We start from the raw sequence: 18,250 nt of genomic DNA on the forward strand, positions 1-18,250 counted from the left end.
TAGGATCTGATGAGAAATGTTTGTATTTATATTAAAAACTTTCGAATGCAATATTGTATCTTTGTTTCAACCAATGTATGAATTAAAATATATCATATATTAACTAGCTCCATATATAAAATTATTTTTCCTCTAAAAATATGAATGTTTTATAAAGATAAGCTTTTAAATTTCATAAGATCTTTTTGTCCCACATATGTAGTTCATGGTTTAAACTCGCAAATGCATTCTTTTGGATTAAAGAGCTAATTTGACCTGATCTGACCATTCTTAGTTTATCTGTCAAAACATTTCAGTTCACTGCTCATCCAAAAGTGGTGCTCAACAATGTCAAGTTTTAAAATATGCTGCATTAGAGCTCGTTAATATTTCATGACCTAACACTGGTGAAATTGCCAGATTTTAGAGAACATTCCTGAGCTTTTTTTCTACTTAGAGATTATCAAGCACAATTGCTATGATGGTGAATCATTTTGTTAAAACCCTCAGATAATGGTGGTTAAATGCCATAGGGAAACCTAGCTTTTAATGAGATGTGAAAAGTTGTGATGGCTCTTTTTAAGGTTGAAGAATAAGAGCAATAAGTTGATTTCAGAAAGCGCTGTTTTTTCTGATGAGACATGTTGCTCTGAGCACTCAAATTCAATTGGTTGCAGGTCACCAATTTCATTGAGAGAGAGCGTGATATATTAACATTTACTGACACACTAAGAATAAAATGTCAGCAATCTAGTCACATACTACACACAGAATAAGCCTTAAAACTGTGATTTGAGAAATTATTTTCTTGATATTTTTAGACAAAGGAGTTTGATGTACTGTGAAAAAATACTGTAACTATAAAAACTCTAAAACTCCTACAAGACCATCTATGCGTGAAATTGTCTGTGTCTGTGTATAGCCGTCAATGGCTATTTTTTTTCTTCTTCTTTTTTTTTTTTTTTTTTAACTCTACAAATAATGACCAGAATAAACATTTACATTTATGCATCTGGCAGACACTTATCCATTGCAATGTACATTGCATTCAAGGTATACTACATTTTGTAAGTTCATACAATCTCTGGGAATCAAACGCATGAACCATTGCTAGCACCATTCTCTAATGCTTGAGCTTTTTCTTGTAGACCTTTAACTGTCTGACAAAATAAAACCAAAATAAATGTCAACACCCTACATATATCTTTTATTTTTTTTTTTATTTTTTTTTTTTTTGACTGAAGACAATGAGTGCTTTTGTTACAACTGTCTCCATCTCAAGTATAGTTGTAACACTATGTACAGTTTTACTCATTTTAAATGCACTAAATTAGAAATTAGGCTACATTTAAGTGCAGAAGAATCTGGAATATTTTCACATTTTGTACTTTAACAGTTAAAATGTATTCCATTACATCTCTTGGTCTAGCCATACCAAAATTATTTAGAAGTAATCCCTTTGTGCAGCACATTTTAGAGTGGATTGTTTTGGGAATCTGTTTTGAGTGCAGTGCAGGCTTTGCATTAGCAGTTATTAAAGGAAGTGTAGACCATATTGGACCTGACATCCAACCCACAGCTTGTATGTGAACACAGCAAAGTGCTCTTGTACTATAAATTCATTTTACATGTGTAGATGGTGTTTGCATCAAGTTTTTAAAGGCACATCAGCAAAAACAACTTGTTTCATTAAGGTAAGCAAGAAGGTAGACAATAGTCATGAGAAAACTGCTTGGTTGGCAGTGATCTAACCTCCTAGTTAAAGTTTGATCTGGAACACTCCAATTTGGAGCTTCAACTCTCAAATGATTCTTATAGTGTTTCATGTTAGCATGTTGCTAAGTTAATAACACTGTACATAGGCATAAAACATAAGAAATTTTAGGGAATTTTTATATATTATACACAGTGCCCTCCACAATTATTGGCACCCTTAGTAATTATGAGCAAAGGCGGCTGTGAAAATAAATCTGCATTGTTTATCCTTTTGATCTTTCATTCAAAAAATTCACAAAATTCTAACCTTTCATTGAAGGAAAACAGTTGAAAGTGGGGGGAAACTCACATTATGAAATACATGTTTTTCTCCAATACATGTTGGCCACAATTATTGGCACCCCTAGAAATTCTTATGAGTAAAATATCTCTGAAGTATATTCCCCTTCATATTTACATTTTTAGCATTTTTAGAACATCAAATTGTCCAGCCATGACTTCCTCTTCCACAGGAGAATAAACATGAGGAAACACAGAGGCCAAATTTCCTTAATTATTCATCACAATGAGTAAAACCAAAGAATATAGTTCTGATGTGCAGCAAAAGATTGTTGAGCTTCACAAAATAGAAAGTGGCTGTGAGAAAATAGCTAAAGCATTGAAAATCCCCATTTCCACTATTAGGGCAATACTTAAAGGGATAGTCCACCCAAAAATGAAAATTTGTGTTTATCTGCTTACTCCCAGTGCATCCAAGATGTAGGTGTCTTTGTTTCTTCAGTAGAACATAAATGATGATTTTTTAACTGCAACTGCTGCCGTCTGTCAGTGGTATAATGCAAGTCAGCGGGAACTTGGACTATAAGAGTAAATAAAACATGACAGACAAATCCAAATTAAACCCTGTGGCTCGTGACGACACATTGATGTTTTAAGACACGAAACGATCGGTTTGTGTAAGAAACCGAACAGTATTTATATCATTTTTTACCTCTAATACACCACTATGTCCAACGGCATTCATCACTCAAATCGTTTGGTCTGATCGCGCTCTGACAACGGCAGTGATGTCTCGCTCTCATTGAAGTATATGCGCGAGACATCACTGCCGCTGTCAGAGTGCGATCAGACCAAACGAATCGAGTGATGAATGCAGTTGGACATAGTGGTGTATTAGAGGTAAAAAATGATATAAATACTGTTCGGTTTCTTACACTGTCTTAAGACATCAATGTGTCGTCATGAGCTGCAGGGTTTAATTTGGACTTGTTTAAGCAAGTTTTATTTACTGTTATTGTAGAAGTTCCCATCCACTAGCATTATTTGACTGACAGACAGCAAAGGTTGGAGTTAAAAATCATAATTTGTGTTCTACTGAAGAAACAAAGACACCTACATCTTGGATGCTCTGGGGGTAAGCAGATAAACATCAAATTGTCATTTTTGGGTGAACTATCCCTTTAAGAAGTTTCAATCAACTAAAGATGTTACAAATCTGCCTGGAAGAGGACGTTTGTCTAAATTGCCCTAATATGAAGTGAGGAGGCGAGTTTGAGTGGCCAAAGATTCTCCAAGGATCACAGCTGGAGAATTGCAGAGATTAGTTGAGTCTTGAGTCTCAGAAAGCCTAAAAAAAAAAAGATCAAACAGCACCTACATCCCCACAAGTTGTTAAGGAGGGTTTCAAGAAAAATCCTCTGCTCTCATCCAGAAACAATCTCCAGCATATTCAGTTTAGAGACTGTAACTTCAAACGGGACAGGCTTCTATGGTCAGATGAAACTAAAAAAATAGCTTTTTGGCAGCAAACCCACCAGATGGGTTTGGTGCACACATGGATAAAAAGTACCCCATGCCCACGGTTAAAAATACTGCTGGATCTTTAATGTTGTGGGCCTATTTTTCTGCTGGAGGTCCTGGACATCTTGTTCAGATACATGGTATCATGGATTCTATCAAATACCAACAGATAAAAAATCAAAACCTGACCGCTTCTGCTAGAAATCCAATAATGGGCCATGGTTAGATCTTCCATCAGGACAATGATCCAAAACAAACACCAAAACCAACACAAAAATGTGTCACCGAGCACAAAATGAAGTTTCTGCCATGGCCAGAAGCTTCCCCTGACCTGAACCCTAAAGAAAATAAGAGGAGTGAACTGAAGAAAAGAAGCACCATCATGGAGCTGGAATCTGAAGGATCTGTAGAGATTCAGCATGAAGGAATGGTCTCTGATCTCTTGTCAGGTGTTCCCCAAACTCATCAGGCATTATACGTGAAGACTAAGAGCTGTTATCTTTGCAAAAGGTGGTTGCAAAAAGTTTTGAATAAAAGGGTGCCAATAATTGTGGCCAATGTGTTTTGGAGAAAAACATTTATTTCATAATGTGAGTTTTCCCCCCATTTTCAATTATATATATGTATAATATTTTCCCGCTGTAAAATTGTTTGTTTACAAGCAGAAACAATTTTACAGCTTACTGCACTTGCATGTGTGACAGCTGTTGTAAAATAAAAGTTTGAGAAAGAGCCAATACCGATCAGTTAAAAAAATGCTTATTCGGCCCCCCATACCGATCCTTGAAACACACACACATTTGACCATTTTTATTGCTATTTCTCAGTTTTAATTTGGGATGTCCCAAGCCGATTTCAAGGATCGGTATGGGGGGCCGAATAAGCATTTTTTTAACTGATCGGTATTGGCTCTTTCTCAAACTTTTATTTTACATCAGCTGTCACACATGCAAGTGCAGTAAGCTGTAAAATTGTTTCCGCTACAAACCAGTGTAAAGACAATACATTAAAATAAGGTATGGTAAGAAATACCAGTTTGCCATATCAAGCAGCATAATGAGCTACTTTGTACAGCTAAAAATAACTGGAAGCAATGACACCAGAAGCCAGACACATTAAATTTACAAATGGCCGTGTCCACACTTACCTGAAAAATAAGGTGAATACATAAACTAAGCTCTTTAATATATATATATAAAAAATAAAAAAATAAAATAAAAAATATATATATATATATATAAATACATAACATTAAGGAATCTGTTTAAACTATTTGATAGTAATATTTAAAAAAAAAAAATAATAAATAAATAAATAAATAGCTACTTGCTTGCCACGTACTCTTTCACTGCTAAAACAAATCATCGCATTGGAATTCACACTCGTCTTCTGTGAACCGTAAGCTACCTTCTTTGAAAGAACCACCTTCTTTGATTTGACTGGCCAGCTCACTCATTCTAACTCATCCTAACAACAAACAGAGTAGTGCATAATGGAATACAGCAGAGCAGCATCAATAATATCAAATATTGGGGGGAGACAGTTTGGTCATTTCTAATTATTGGGGGGACTTGTCCCCCTCAATATCTATGGTGGCTACGGCCCTGACTGCAGATCTATTGTGTCCTTGGTCTCCAAAACCACACTCTTAAATGCCGTTTCTCCACCCTGCTTGTTCCAAATGAGGCTGAGAGAAATAATTCAACAAAACCTGTGACAAGTTCTGGATGTGTCACACGGCTCCTGCACCCACCATAGTAGCAATCTAAGGGAGAATTGATGACTTACCAGATGGCCAAGGACAAAGATTTTATTGGCCATTTATCCTCATTTAGACCCCTCACTTATCTAATGTCTTAATTCCCTGAATGTGTGATCATATCCCCTTTGACACTCGTTGAAGCAAACACTTAAGAGTCGATCATTCACAATGACCCTGGAAATAGCTGCAATTAAACTTTGAACATCTCTGGTTTCAAGTAATAGTTTATTTGAGCTTTGTTTCAATCCACCTATTTACATCAACAAAAAATCACAAACCTTAATCGTAGCAAGTGGAAAACACAAGATGACAACATTTCACAAACTGAAATTGCTACATGAATAATGTATGTTTTACACACGGTGAGATAACAATGATAATAAAACAATAATTTGCTCCCTGTCAAAGCTTTTGTAGAGATTTCCCTGACATTGCATAGGTAAGCCAATATTTGTGGTATAAACGGTTAATCAAGCATCTGAAAAGGCTGTTTTATTTCACTAGATATCTACTAGGGGTTGGACGGTTCAGATTTCTCGCAGTTCGGTTTGTATCACGGTTTTAGTGTCACGGTTTTGGTATAGTTTGGTATGTGCTATGTTCAGTAAAAAAAATAGGACAATTGTCAAATAAAGATAAAGAAAATAAAAAAAAAATCTGACAAGAAACAGCGCAAATAAATACATGAGAGTTAAGATATAAATAAAATAAACAATTCTTTACAGGTTTTTCAGGTATCTAACAGCTTTCAGACAGAAATTGAATAAAGCAATCAAATCATGGGCGTCGGAAGCAAAAAAATTGGGGTTGGGTCCTCCCTCCAAATTTTTTTTATGCAATTATATATATATATATATATATATATATATATATATATATATATATATATATATATATATATATATATATATATATCAGAAAGAGCTTTATCAGAAATCAGAATCAGAAAGAAATCAGAAATGTATATATATATATATATATATATATATATATATATATATATATATATATATTATAGATAGATAGATAGATAAAATGGCAATCAATCAGTAGTTTGATTTTTTTTTTTTTTTTTGATAGAATAACAAGACACAAACCTTTACATTCAATCGCATTTTTGCTCCCATCGATTTTGACACATTGATCACACAGTGCAAAAATCAGCACAACTGGAGAAATACACGTTTACCTTTGATTTCGTTAGATAGAAAAGAAGCAGGGCCGTACGCAGGGTTTCATAATTAGTGAGGTCACAAAATGTATTATGCTAGGGAGGTTCGGACCAATATCATTGGTCTTAAAAAGTGTGTGGGTCTTGTCCCACCCACATACAATGGTTCCGATGCCCATGAATCAAATATAAAATAACACTGCATAAAAACTTCTTTGAATAGTTAAATAAAGATGAAACATCACTGAAGTTGCAAAAGATATTCAGTCAAGAGTGATTTCTTTGTGCTTTGTCATTCGATTAACATTAAAACACAGAGCAGGAATATTAGACTGCTGTCCCTTTAAGACATAATACAAAGATCCAGTACACTGAGACTGATACACATGTGTTGTCGGTCTCGTTTTTCTCTTAAGACATAACCTTCTATGTTTGTTAGGATACTCGCTAAGATCGGCATTTTGACATAATTTTTGTGTGAATTTGTCCGTTTAGGTGCAAGACTTGAAAGAGAATTTGCGTGAGAGTATTTGCGCACTGTGACTCTCCATGTACGCGCTTCAGATGAGTGTACACGCAAATCTCCTAACAGCACGCGCAAGTTCTCTTTCACATCTTATGAATGAATGTTTAAATTGGCATGGTTTAAATTAGCTTAGTTTAAACACAGATTGCAACGTGAGATGTTCAGGTCTCACCTGCGCTCGCACACTATCAACACCCGGGTGATGACGGCGTAAATGTCTGGTCATACACCGTAAAAAATGACCGTGATTTTAACAGTAAAAGACTGTAAAAATGCTGCGGTGAAAAACTGTCAATTGGTTAACAGAAAGTTTCCATACTATATACGGTGAATAACTGTAATAGATCTAATACCGTTAAATTCACAGTTTTTGGAAGTGAAAAATAACAATTAATTGTAAAATTTACAGTGAAAACCGACATTGCCACAATTCCCTGCGTGACACTTCACATTCGATATATTTTCGTTGAAATAACTCTGTTTCTTCTTAGTTTTTCTATTTTTTTTTTTCTAATCAGTTATGTACATTAGGGTTTTATGTTACATCTAATGTTGTTAAATTAATGTTTGTTGCATTTTTAAAATGCCATGCATGTTACCACGATGGTGTTTAGTGTGTGTGTGAATGACACTGTGTGCACCTTCTATATATTAGTATTGTTCTCCTCAGCTTGTGGAAAAGCTGCTTGTGATGAACTTTGATTCATCATGTGACTCTTATCACCACTGTGTTTGGTGACTGTCAGTGTATTATAAAGGTAGAAAACAGATATTAGTACTTCATTAGGTTGGTAAATTAACATCATATCAGTTAATGAAATATGTTATTTTACTGTAAATTTAACAGATTTTTTTTTTACGTTGCTACTGTATTTTTTACGGTAAAGTTCTGGCAACCACAGCTGCCTTTTTTTACCGTAAATTTTACTGGGATTTTTTTTTTACAGTGTAGAGCTTTCGGCACATCATTGAATATTTGTTTACTGTTTTGTACGTGTTCTTTAGATCATCGCTGTTTTGCGCGTTGTTTTCAACAAACCTTATTATAGATGCATCGACAGATTTGGGATGAACCGCAACGCAAGCGTGTGCCGAACCGTGGGTGGAGAACCGAACAGTTTGATTTTTTTTACAGCGAACCATCCCACCCCTAATATCTACTTGGTTGCAAAGCATTCCGTAAAAATCCTTATACTGTCAATGTGACCATTTGTTATGTATAACGGTGTTATTAGAGACTTAGAGACTATTATGCAGAACATTTTAACTCTGAGATGATTCAATGCACTGCTTAAATGATTAAAAGACCTTTTTTTTAAGGAACAAAAGGGTCATTTATGTTTAAATGACTAAATCTACTAAACCCACTTATTTCAGAACATTTTGTTACATATTGTTTAAAATGCCAAAGTGTTCATAACTGTATTATTTGTTAAGCAGCATGGGTTTGGAATTGCAACAGAAAGAATAAAAAAGGGGGGAAAAGTGGGTTTAGAATTTGTTTAGAAAGCTTTTTAATGAAATTGCCCAACTTTATGCCATACATGCATATTTTCATTTCTCTCATGGCCTCTCAAGTTACTGAGAAGGACATTTAGACAAATGCACCATAAAAACTTCAAATAGCATAGTTTGAAATTACTCAAGAACTTTTGCCACAGCTGAGCTCTCTCTCTCTAGTCTCCACACAACAGATAGTCAGGCGGGTTCGCCTTTAAATGCTTTCAACCATGAGCGTTTACAGCCCATAAATTTGTTCATTCAAAATGGTCAATTATTCCCCTAGCTTTTTATATCACACTCAGATGGGGCACAAGATCATAAAGGACTTGGATGGTGGGAGGTTTGTGGAATGACCAAGCTTCTTGAGTGGGAATATGTGTGCCAAGAGAGCATCCTCTGCATCTGCTGACCAACGTCTCTGCCCCCACACTGAACCAGAAATCACTCCCTGCAGTAGTCTCAGATGGCACACCAATGGACTGCACACATTATGTAACATTTGATCGATATTTCACAGATGGCTTGACAATGACAAGCACTGTCTGAAATCACCAGTTCCAAAAAAGATTGGCTAGCTTAACCCTTAAAATATTTTTTTTCTAATTTTTCTCTTTTCTTTTCTTTTCTTTTCTTTTTTTGTAAAAAGTGCATGGGGTCGCTGGTGACCCGAGGTATGTAATAGCGCAAGTATATTTTTCTTCTGCGTAACAATAATTGAATTTCTGATTACTCAATAAGTGCAATTCACCTTTATTCCTCAAGGTGGCAATATCTGATAAGGGGCTTTCACAACAAATAGTTCTAGGAACTCGTTATAGGAACGTTATAGTTAAAGTTAAAGGAACTAGTCACTATGGTAGTTCCCTGGGAACTAAACAGGCCATGTTCCTGGTTGCATTCTCACCAGTAATAGGAACTCTGAAGCGGCCGGCAGCAGCGTCTTTAATCACGGCATTTGCAAATGTTAAAAACCAGTGGATTGAGGATGCCATAATCAGAGCGGTGTTTGTTGTGTGCCGTGGGTTTTGTGCAGTGTTAATTTTGGCAGCCATTTTTGATTTAGTCAGTCTTTATCTTAAGATGAAAATTCTCCTTCGTCTTAGTCATATTTTAGTCATTTTAGTCTTTCATATTTTAGTCTAGTTTTAGTCGACGAAAAGTCATCACATTTTTGTCAAGACTTAGTCATTACTTTTAGTCAAAATACAGTTACCAACATTCATTTTGATAGCTATTTTATATGTAGTCTTTAGACAAAATAGTCATTATTTTTCTCTTTAGACCAATTCATTTAAACTTACGAAAAATTTGAATCAAGGTAACAAACTGTATTGACATTGCACTCTTAGCAGTAGCACTTGTGCAATTGTACATTTTCTCTTTCAGTGGTTCTCAAACTTTCTAGAGTGTCGTACCCCCTGAGAGATTTAACATCCTTCTGTGTACCCACTCTTGCACTTACTGCAGTTACACATTTCCATTAAGGGACAATATTTGCCTTCTTAAATCAATTTCTCCAGTGCATTTTTTACCTTTATAAATACCTTTGTAAAATAAATAATGGCTTATAATATATATATTTGAAGAGTTTCATTGCAAAACGAGATAACTCCGTTTTTAACATTTTTGTCAAAACATGTTTATTATTATGTTATCATGTTATTATTTTGTTTTATGGTGCTACTTAGCTGTATTTTTTAAGTTATGAAGGTTTAAATCAAAACAAACCAACTGCAGTTGAATTGATATTAATTGGAATGCACAACGAAAAAACAAGATTTTTGAAAAATTAAAAAAATGGATTTATCTCGTTTTGCAACGAAACTCTTCATATATATATATATATATATATATATATATATAAAATGTACTGTCAGCTGACTGTACATTATGCATTATTATATTTGGTCAAATTCTGAACTTTATGTGTTTTTGAGTGTAACTGTTCATTGAGACTGCCATGCAATTTAATGCCACACTTATTTTTTATTGTGATGTTATACATTTACATACGATAAACCAAGCTCTAAATAGCACATAAAAATGAAACAAACTGTGACTAGTCATGTTGGTTAGACAGTTTCTTCCTGTCCAAGTGAGGAGGTCTTGGACAGATTATGTAAACCTGACCCTATTGCTTTAAGTATAAAGTCGAAAATTAAATAAGCTTCAGTCAGGTCAGGTTAGGAAAATTTACAGATGAAATCATTAGGAAAATTTGTCATCATTAGTTCATTGTTGTTACAGAGAATAATTAGCTTCAGGTATTTATGATTCTCTGTCTACCACGGGTTTGATTGCGGTCTCATTGAAAAATGATTGAACACATTTGCATGCATAGAGAAAAATGGAAAGGAATTTGCTTGCTGATGACATTGGAAAGAAAAAAGGCACAATACAACTATAACTGGCAAGGCTAAATTGCTTCAGCAGGGGATAAAATAAATGGCTGATTCATTCTAGGCGTTGCAGTTAGCTCATTGCAGATGCACCGTTTGATTTGCTTTTGGTGGCGGAAAGACCTATAAAGAGAGTGTGCATTCAGTTAATGAGGCTGTAATGTCAGTGTGACCCCAGCCTCCTTTATCACAGGAACTGAGATTGAGACTTAGGGTGTACTCACACTAGGCATGGTTGTGTTGTACCGTGCCGTGGCGCAATTGTCCCCCCTTCCCACTCCCCCGCTGGCCTGCATTCACATTGCACTTAACGCACCGGGCTGGAGCAGGCTTACGTCATTTATGGTGCAACTTCTTGTTTTAAAGAAAACAGGAAGATATAGCGCTATTAGACTGTCTAATAGATTGATAATTTATGTCATGCAGCGATTTTCACTTGATTGTGCTGCATGTATCAGGAGATTATTACGGAGGCATCTGACATTGATGGGAGGAATTTGCAGCTTTACTTGCAAACTATAATTCCTAAATGCATTTTTAGACTCACATTTTTGTATTCTATTCTGCATTTATCTGATATATTTGTCTGCCCTTTGCCAGCATGACATGAAAAATAGCATATTAAAATCAGAGTTAAGCCCATTAAGCAGAATGATGAATATCTTTATTTTCAACATTATTTTTGAAATATTCACCATGGTTGCATATTTATGCATCCATTTGACCGCTTTATGGCCTGTTCTCACCTCGTCTCCTATCGCCCTGTCAGATACCCTGATGCGGGCCGGGCAGGTGTATGCCATGAGTCATGAGTCAGTTTTGACAGATGGAGGAGAAGCACAATGATATGGACAGGCTAAATAGAATAAAACATAGCACACAGACAGCCGCATAGCCAAAAAAATATTAATCTTCAACTCCACCATTCTTGTTTTTCTCTCTTTGTATAGACCTCTGACGGAAATCAATCTAACTCTCATTTCATTTTAGATGAATTCTGTTGCTAAATATAGCATGTATAGTCTGCTACATCAATGGGCGGCAGGAGACAGCATGAGGGGATTTGAGAGGCTAACTGAAAGGTGTGGACAGGATCCTAGAACTCACGTCTTGCACCATCAGTTTTTACTACCTCGCATTTCAGCATATTATGACAGTAGGCCCAGAGGATCTATTAACAAAATGTACAGATAAGTGCCAGCTGCACTGGATCCAGATACAGAATATGAGCCTGTAAACGATAGGAGAGTTACTTAAAACAGCATTATATAAGACATCATCTATATTATATGACAGAATATAATATAGAATATAATTTAAATATGGACTAGCAGGATTTATAAGAATATGTGCCTACCATAAAAATGTTTTGTTTTGATATGTGTCATATTTGCCAGCTATTACTTTGTATAACTGTGTAAATATTATTAATGTGACATACTGGGTAATAAAGAAACAAGTGTATGACTATGACTCTCATGCATTGATAGCACCATAGCACAATATTGCATTCTTATACAATCTGAACAAATCGCTAACCATAAGTGCATACTCTAAGTGCACTTGCCCTGCACCATTTGTGTTAAAGGATTAGTTGACTTTAAAATGAAAATTACCCCACGCTTTGGGTGAGTAAAGTTTGGAATAATTTTCATGTTAAAGTGAACTAATCCTTTAAGGACAAGAATGCTACCTTAAGCCAGCTTATTGAGGAAAGGTTTGTTATTTCTTTTCTAAGTGATCAGACTTGCGATAAAATGGGTGATCAAAATCTCCAAGACTACAATTAAAACAGTGACCCAAGCCACATCAAGGGACCAGAATATCACAGAAACTATTCCTCTGTCAACCACCCAGAACACCTCAGCAACCACCAAGCAATGTCCTTGCAGCCAACCAGAACACCAGGCCACATATACAATTTCTGCATTGTTTACCAAACTTTCTGTCAAAATTGCATTGTTAATAAACAAAACAACAACAAAAAATGGGTAAATAAACCAAAAAAATAAATACTATAAAACATGTATTTTAGTTCTCCTCACTCCACAACAATTACTTTAAATCTGACGGTATTCAGAATAGAACAGGAGTTTAATGTATACAGTATATAAATAACATATATTATAAACATCAAGCTAAGCAAATTAATTTAGCAAAACTGAAACCAGGTGGTGGGAAATACGCTACTGGGCTTGTGCATGCCTCTCATTCGGCACAAATCCAACTGAGTGCATTTTGTGCATGTTTTGCGTGCTTGACATTAACTGCATTTTATAAGTTGCTTTGGATACTACATAACTCTAATATGGTCTGATCTTCATCTAAAAGGCAAATCCCAAGGATAACAGCAAAAGAAAACTGTAACCCTAACCCTAACTGTGAAAGTATCTGTTTATCCGTCTACTATCAGACAAAATATTGAACAAGAATGGGGTTAATATAAGGACAACGAAGGATACCACTGCTGCCAAAAATAAATTAAATTAAAAATAAGGCATCTCTCATATTTCCTCAAGACCACCTGGATATTCCACACATGGGACAATATTTTGTGGACACTTGACATGTTTTGGCAAAAATCTACAATGCTTTGTTTAGAGGAAAAGAAGCACTTCAGACCAACACCAGACCAATCTTCCCAATTGTGAAGCATGAAGGAAGGAGCAGCATTGTTTAGTGCTGCTTTACTGCCTCAGGGCCTGGACACTGCAATCACTGAAGGAACAATGAATTTGAAAGTGTATCAAGACATTTTACAGGACAATGTAAGGATAGCAGCTTCAAAGCTTCAAGATTTAGAAAGGCTGGGTGCTTAAACAAGACAATGACCGAAAAGGAATAAAATGCATGTTTTTTAGTCTTTTTTCAATAAAATTGTTGAAAAATAATAAAATACATGTTGTCCTGATTCCTGACCTTTAGCGAATTGACATGCTGTGGCATAATCTAAAGAGGACTGTGCTATCCAGACAACCCAGAATGTTGTTAAACTGAAATTGATTTGTTGTGATGGATGATCCAAAATTGGACAAAAGTTATTAGCAGCTATAGAAAATGCTGGAGGTGAATGAAGTGGGGCATCGGTAAAATAGGTAAAATAGGTTCTTTATCTAATTCTGTAGATATTGCATCTAAACCCAATTCTTCTGGTACAAATATAAGCGCCCTGTTTATTTACCCAAAAAGAACTGAGCATTCAGCTTTGTACTAATTTTGTTGCTGTGCAAACTTGCTGAGAATGTATTTATATATTAATGCTTTGATGATTGTACCTCTCAATCTCAACCAAATGCAAAACAAACACACCAGCCAACCCGTGTAAGACCTGGTCATACCAGAATGTAACAACTGAACTCAGGTGTTATAAAATGGCCTTTTGTTTTATCTTATTCACTGCCTCCTCTCCACTGGACATAAGCCGCCAGTCTCCTGGCACACATACATGTCAGCTGTGCCAGGGGCTTGTTTTGGCAGAGAACCACAACAAAACAAGAGAGAGTATTAGTCCTGGTGTCATGGCAGTGGAGTGGGGGATCAATCTCGATTTGGAGAGCTGGGAGTTCTGGGTGAGGGCAGCATTCAGCCAAGCCCCCCTCTGACTCACTTTTATCGGGTGTAATAAACACCAGCATGCAACAGATGCTGTGGAAACATTGCAATCTATCAGTTTGCCAGTAGTGGCGCACACCATTCACCTTCATCAATGGCAACTGCTTCTCGTCTGCCTGCTTGAAAATATAGGGCTCAGCTGAGACGACGTGTCTGAGTCTCCCAACGGCCCTATTTGAATTAATTTGCAAATTTCTGCAGCCGAGAGAAGATTGGAGCTTTGCACACCCCATTATGGTTGGGGCCGTGTTGTGTTCAGCTATCTAGGTCAAATCAAAATGATTTCTGTGTGAAGATTGAGGTGATTTTCTGAGCAGCGGGGAGACTGGAAGCGGTGACATCGTTGTGACATCAGAGCGCCACTGTGTTCATTTGTGAACCCAAGACCGAGCGGCTGCTTTGCTTCACAGATTAGATCAAAGCTGGCAATGTCAGGCTTCATAAAGCACCATGTAAGACTTTTGTATCCTCAGGAGGTTTTCTTTTTATAAATATTGGACAGTGTGATGTTACTAAAACATAAATTTTGAATGTGGGATTGTGATGACATAAAGAAGAACTGCTGTTTTACTCAGAGCCTAAAAATTCAGACCACCCCACCATCTGAATTATGTCGATGGATGGCGGATGCCGTCAGCTTTCCGGCGCCTAACATAAATCAAGGAGAGCACAGCCAGTAGAGGGACACTAATTACCTAGGCTATAAGGGCTCAAGCTACAGCCACTCCAGCCTCAATCTCCACACGTCAATCACCCTGAATTGGACACGAGAGGGAATGAGATTTGAGGGCTATGGCAGAAGAGAAGTGTTGCATAAACAGCCATTTGTGACAGCTCGTGGCAACAGCACAGCTAAATTATGGCAGACAGTCTGACCTCTGACATAAACTGTGGTTGTTGAGAGACTTTCATTGTTTTTCAAGCCCTATGGGATAACTGACGAGGCCATTCACCGCTTCTCGCTGATCTGAACAAAGCCCCAGAGAGTTTTATTGAAACTCTCAAAAGGTAATATGTGGATTTAGATTCATTAGGTTCATTCACCCATGGAATCAAATGAGCAAACAGGTTTTTGACAGTTTTACAGTACTTACTTATCATATTTCATTACCATAACATTAAAAATGTATCCATGTTATTTTTAGGAAATTTTCCTTCTATAATCAGACATATTTCAGAGAGAAGCAGGACATTTAATGAGAACAAATATTGTATATGGCAGGGCTTGATCATAAAAAGTGGGCATTATAAATTGTACCAGAAAGGTGTCACTTTGATTAATAGGGGTTGGAGTTGAAAAATAAGGGGCTGGATGACATCAGCCCAAAATTAATGTCATTGCCTGATAGGGCAGAGAGGCAACAAGTCAGCTGCCTAAGTTTTTGGACTAGGCTGTGCAGGTCTGCCGATTTCTGTTGCCCTTTCCTTGTTACCCCTGTTGGATTATCATCATCATTATCTTCATGTTTGGATTATTGCTATGACTTCTGTTTGGATTATTTTAGTGATCATTTAGTGTTAATGGAATAAAGATTGTCTGCTAAAAGATCCTCACCTCTCCTCATCCCTGCTAGGCCCATGACAACAGTGCTAAATGGTCAGTGTATTTAGTACAAAATATATTTGTTTTACTTTAATTTTCTTGATCAAAAATGTGATTGCATAACTTGATAGGCCTCTTTCATACATATACTTCCAGTAAAAAGTTTGGACACACCTGTATGAATGTTTCAATGATTCAAAAATTTTCACACCAATACATGTTGGTTATGGTTATAATTATAGTTAGAATGTCTTTATGCATTCATGTAGTTATTAGTGTTGTGTATTCTAAGCTTAAAGTAGATATGGTCAGTTGTAAATCTTGACAACGTTTAATCATCTGACCCGCAGAAATTACTTTTCTTGGTGTGACCAAATGTAATAAGGTTGAGCCCGTTAAATAATAGTATTTTTACTTGAATAAAACCAGTGAATTCAGATGTTTCCACATTTTTAGCTTAAGTGACACATTTTATTGTTTAGAATGGGTTTTTGATTTAAACGTGTTCTTTTTACACACCTATTATGTTCTTGCACATTTATATAATAATATTCCCATGACTTGTTCGACCACTATACTTCTTTTCTTCATGAATGACATCTACACAGCTTTAAATATTATCATATACAGCAGTGCAAGGAAATTGTTTATTGTAAATCTCACTTTGGAACATTCTCATCAGCAATGCACTTAACCAAGACAGAAAAGCATTGAATACATCTGAACGGTAGATTGTGAATGCATTGAGTGCTCAAGCCTGGCAGATTTTCTGAGCCATCTTCTTTAAAACATCCCTTTAGTTGTGGCTTGTTACATCATTTGTAATCCTTACAGCATGATGCTTACTGCAAGTTCAAGACCAGGCAGTCAAAAGCTATGAGAGCATGTTGGGAATGAGAAATGGACGTTTATGCACACTGACAGCCAACTGCCTATATGCATCACATCCTGGAAGGGGCTGCCTTTGTCACTGACCGCAGAGTTCAGGAAGCTTTATGACACTGATGCCGGGTGACTTACCTGAAGTTGATACGGGATCCTCTGGGAAAGTTAGCTCATCCTCCGCTATCCAAGAAAAGTTCCAGTATTTGGGGGCAGCGGTCGGATTTCCTGAGTTTGTGGATAAGGGCGGTTCTGCAAACAAAAGTACAATTTTCCGTCAAGGGCCTTTGCAAATAAACTGAAGTGTCAGAATATGACTGAACAACTTAAGTTCTATGTGATGCAGGCTTTATCTCAACTTTGGAACATTTTAGACCAGGGGTTCTCAACTCTGGCCCTCAAGGTTCACTTTCCTGCAGAATTTATCTCTAACCTTGATCAAACTCACCTGCCTGTACTTTTCAAGTAATGCTGAAGACTTAGAATAGCTTGTTCAGGTGTGTTTGATTAGGGTTGGAGCAAAACTCTACGGGAAAGTGGACCTCGAGGGCCAGAGTTGAGAACCCTTGTCTTTGTTGTGTAAACCGCCCTCAGTTTTCAACTAAAAAACTGAAAACTTTTTATGTGTTTAGGCTACACGACAACAGAGTTTTGGGGAACTGAAAACGGTTTTCAAAGTGCAAGTTTTTGAAAATGATACCATTAAAAGGGATAGTTCACCCAAAAATGAAAATTTGATGTTTATCAGCTTACCCCCAGTGCATCCAAGATGTAGGTGACATTTTTTCTTCAGGCGATCACAAATGATGATTTTTAACTGCAACCGCTGCCCTCTGTCATTCAAATAATTGCAGTAGATGGGAACTTCATCTATAAGAGTGAATAAACCTTGCTTAGACAAATCCAAATGAAACCCTGCGGCTCGTGACGACACATTAATGTCCTAAGACACGAAACGATCGGTTTGTGAGAGAAACCGAAAAGTATTTATATCATTTTTTACCTCTAATACACCACTATGTCCAACTCCGTTCAGCTTCCTGCTAGTGAGGTCAAAAAACGCGTTGTGATGACGGAAGTGATGTCTCGCCCATATACTTCAATGAGTGTCAGACATCAGTTCCGTTGTCAGAGCGCGATCTGACCTCACTCACCGGAAGCTGAACGGAGTTGGACATGGTGTATTAGAGGTAAAAAATTATATAAATACTGTTCGGTTTCTCACACAAACCGATCGTTTTGTGTCTTAGGACATTAATGTGTCGTCACGAGCCGCAGGGTTTCATTTGGATTTGTCTAAGCAAGGTTTATGCACTCTTATAGATGAAGTTCCCATCTACTGCAATTATTTGAATGA

The 18,250-nt window shown here is 36.5% G+C and overlaps 1 protein-coding gene across 1 annotated transcript in view; it reads right to left on the reverse strand.

The window, feature by feature from the left end:
* The window catches only part of alk (ALK receptor tyrosine kinase), a 504,605-nt gene that overhangs the window by 288,340 nt on the left and 198,015 nt on the right, over positions 1–18,250 (reverse strand). Inside the window, exon 2 of the mRNA XM_067367730.1 lies at positions 17,032–17,145. Within this exon, the coding sequence (XP_067223831.1) occupies positions 17,032–17,145 (114 nt within the window). The remainder of the gene's footprint in view (positions 1–17,031; positions 17,146–18,250) is intronic.

This window comes from Chanodichthys erythropterus, chromosome 18 (assembly GCF_024489055.1).
Source record: "Chanodichthys erythropterus isolate Z2021 chromosome 18, ASM2448905v1, whole genome shotgun sequence".
NCBI classification, from domain to species: domain Eukaryota; kingdom Metazoa; phylum Chordata; class Actinopteri; order Cypriniformes; family Xenocyprididae; genus Chanodichthys; species Chanodichthys erythropterus.